Here is a 3,329-nt window from a genome sequence, read left to right on the forward strand (position 1 = left end):
CGGTTATGACCTTTCACGTGGTTCATCTAATTGAGCTTCTTATTACAACGTTAGAAGGAAATTATTTCAAGGTGAGAACCATCTTCTTTAGTCTACATAAGTGATCTTTGTTTTTCTGTGTAACCATAGATATCATATTTAATTTTGATGAAAAAGCGTACAACTGCTTAACTCAAATTAAGATATATAAATGTAGTTTACCTCCATGCAGTATGTCATGTTATATAGATTAGTGTATCACAAACGCTAATTTTCGTTGATCGACCAGTCTACTATACTACTATGAAGAGCGCGCTGGGTTATCATTGCATAGTGTCTTGAAGTAATATATCGATGCATTATGCACCAAATGAGCGCTCTTGAATTTTAAGATTTCTGACCGTCCCAAACTAACCATTATATCTTTGACTTTCTCCAACCGGCCAACCCTTTCTGCAGGATAGATTTGGCTCAAATAATTGCAAGGATATACAAGTGGTTAATTACTTAATTTTCAGAGTTTTAACTTTTGGCACCAGGCATCTTCAAGTCAAATGATCTTATTACAAACTTGTATGCATGATATCTTTCTAGACGGACTTTGCTTTCTCATCAAGAAACTTCATTATGAGACTATGAGAGTGAAATGACATGGGCCGGGGATTGAATACCATTCACTATTATTTTCAATAGTCTACAAAAATATCTTTGGTATTTCAAAGCTTGCCTTATCTGCTCTGTTTCAACCTTCGTCATAACTAGATTGATTATCAGGGTTTCACAACATCAACTTATGAAATCCTTTGAATCCACAAAATATTTGCAACCCTTGAAAAGCATCAGAATATACAACTTTCTATTGGAATTAAACTCCAAACTCCAAATTCCAAACACAGAAACTATACATACCAAAACTTACACATTCCAACTAACTCTGGGTAATACATTTTTTTTTTACCCCAAAAAAAAAAAATCAAAATTTTTTATTTGTGGCAACTGGCAAGTGCTTCCAGAATGTGGTCCAACTTGCATGTGCATCATTTTCAAGAACATCTGAGGCCCAATTAAACTTCCTGAATTGCCATGTCCGTACTATATACATGGTACCTTTTAGGCTTTTAGCCTTTATACGAAGGCTCCTCCCAGGACCACCACTCAACGCTGCTCCGGTCGGTGCCCTGCACCTTCGTCTGAAGCTCTTTGGCGCGTTATTGAAGGGACCACCGGACAGACAGAGACATCATCTTCTGCGACAGCGCGTGTTCTCCACCCCTGATCAAAGAGCATCATCATCTTCGATGTACGTATCCCGCTACGTACCTCCCTTTGCCGCCCTTTTAGTAGTTAGAATAGTTACTCTTAGAAGAAGCTTGCTTCTCCGACAACACCATCCGCCTTAAGTCCGGTGGTTGCTCAGAAACCCGCCACACCTTCACCGACCTATCCAAGCTCCCACTGTACACAATCCATTTCTGGTCGGTTTTGTCCTCGGCGCGGCTGCGGTCTTCCTCTACGGTCAGGCACTTGACGGGTCCTAAGTGGCCCGTCAAGACCGACAGGCACGAGTGGGACCCTCCCGGGCCAACCTCCCTTCTCCACACGCAAATGTTCTTGTCCGCCGAGCCGCTGAACACCAAGTTCCCGGCTGCGGCAAGGCAGAGCACGGCAAGCCTGTGGCCGCGGAGAACCCCACCGTGTGAAAGATGCTTCTCACGTTCCCAATAGTTGACGTTCCCGTCCGACGAGCCGCAGTAAACGATCGCCGCCGATCGGTTCACCGCCAATGCCGTCACTGCGTTCTCTTGCTTCAGCAATGTCTGCACCAAGAAATGCGTCGAGCCTTTTCCTTGTAGCTCTCTCCTCCACACTTTTACAGTCCCGTCCGCCGAGCCGGTGAACACCAACGAATCAAAACCAACGACCACAGAGTTCACGGCGTCATCATGAGCCGATACAGATTCCAAACACTTGGAATCCGCAATTCTCCAAACCTTGAACGTCTTGTCCCATGAACCGGAATATAAGAGCCCTAGTTCTTCGTTCAAGCTCATACACGAGACCGCGTCAAAGTGTCTGATCTTCACCACGTTACGGTGGCGTCTGACCTCCACGTAATTCTTCGGGTTCATAGAGCTCCGGATGAAATCTTTCAACGCCGGCAATGATCCGATCCTTTTGTGAAGGCTCGGCTTTTTCTGAGAAACTTTCCATACCCGGATTTTTCCATCTTGGTGACCCGTGAATATCTTCTCTCCGCAAATCACAATGGTTTTCACCAACCCGCTGTTAGATTTGAACCCGGTGAAATCCTTCAAGTTCTTCCAGACCCGGATGTTCTTACTATCCGACCCGGTATACAACAAGTCTCCGCTCACCGCTAGCGAATATATATGCCCTTGTTCTCGTACCAACGACCCAACAAGCCCGCTCTCAGGCAAGCACCTCTCGTCCATCAACGGGTTTAACGGCGATGGCGCTATCCACGGCGACTTGTTGTATGGCGACTCATGGTTCCACGGCGACATGGCGTATGGAGTTGAACCGACGCTGCTGCCCTGCACGTTGTTGTTGTCGTCGTAGAACCCGAGAGTTGTGGCCGGGCTCACTGACATCGCACGTGCGTTGTCGTAGTACCCGGGACTGGCGGAGGAGCTGAAGGGGTTGGTGTCGTAATAACCGGGGCTCGTGGCTGAGCTGCGCACGTTGCTGCTGTTGTTGTCGTAGTAACCGGGGCTCACGGATGAGCTACGTACGCTGTGCTCTTTGTCACTGTTATTGTGTGTATTTGGGGATGGTATGTTTGGATCGGACTGCAATAGGGCTCCGAATTTTGGTCTGTGGAATGTGGTACGTTCCGCCACCATAGTTCCACCTCTTTCCTTTCTCATCTAACGACGATTTGGTGTTGAATGTTGAATGAGCAAAATGAAGGACAGAAATACGAGAATGGAGTTTTGAGAGAAGATTTGGTGGTTTACAGAAATAAAAAAATTTTGGTCGAAGACGTTTTTGGAAAATTTGGAGAGGAATGATGAAGTATATATATAAATAGAAGACAGATGAATAGTGGTGGATTTGGGTTGGTGCCGCGTGGAAATATGAAGCGTGATCGTTTCGAACCGGGAAACCCGGATAGCCGGTAAAGTGTAGCAAAAGATGATTTATGGCTGTAAACTATTTTTGGAATTTTGTTTGCGGCTATTGATCTCCACACGTATTATTATGATGTATTATTAATATTTGGGCAAGACAAACGAGGGAGCCTTACGTACGGCACCCGCACCACGTGGCAGTGGGGCGGGCCAATCAGTGTCCAAATAGGGGGGGTATTTTGGGTATTTCATATTAAA

The 3,329-nt window shown here is 45.6% G+C and overlaps 1 protein-coding gene across 1 annotated transcript; it reads right to left on the reverse strand.

Annotated features, from left to right (window-relative positions):
• Positions 1-659: 659 nt before the first annotated feature.
• LOC112172093 (protein JINGUBANG) lies at positions 660-3,002 on the reverse strand. Its single transcript, XM_024309272.2, has one exon. It carries the CDS (start codon positions 2,865-2,867, stop codon positions 1,317-1,319), a length of 1,551 nt encoding a protein of 516 aa, XP_024165040.1. The 5' UTR covers positions 2,868-3,002; the 3' UTR covers positions 660-1,316.
• Positions 3,003-3,329: the final 327 nt, after the last annotated feature.

This window comes from Rosa chinensis, chromosome 6 (genome assembly GCF_002994745.2).
Source record: "Rosa chinensis cultivar Old Blush chromosome 6, RchiOBHm-V2, whole genome shotgun sequence".
Classification (NCBI taxonomy): Eukaryota; Viridiplantae; Streptophyta; class Magnoliopsida; order Rosales; family Rosaceae; genus Rosa; species Rosa chinensis.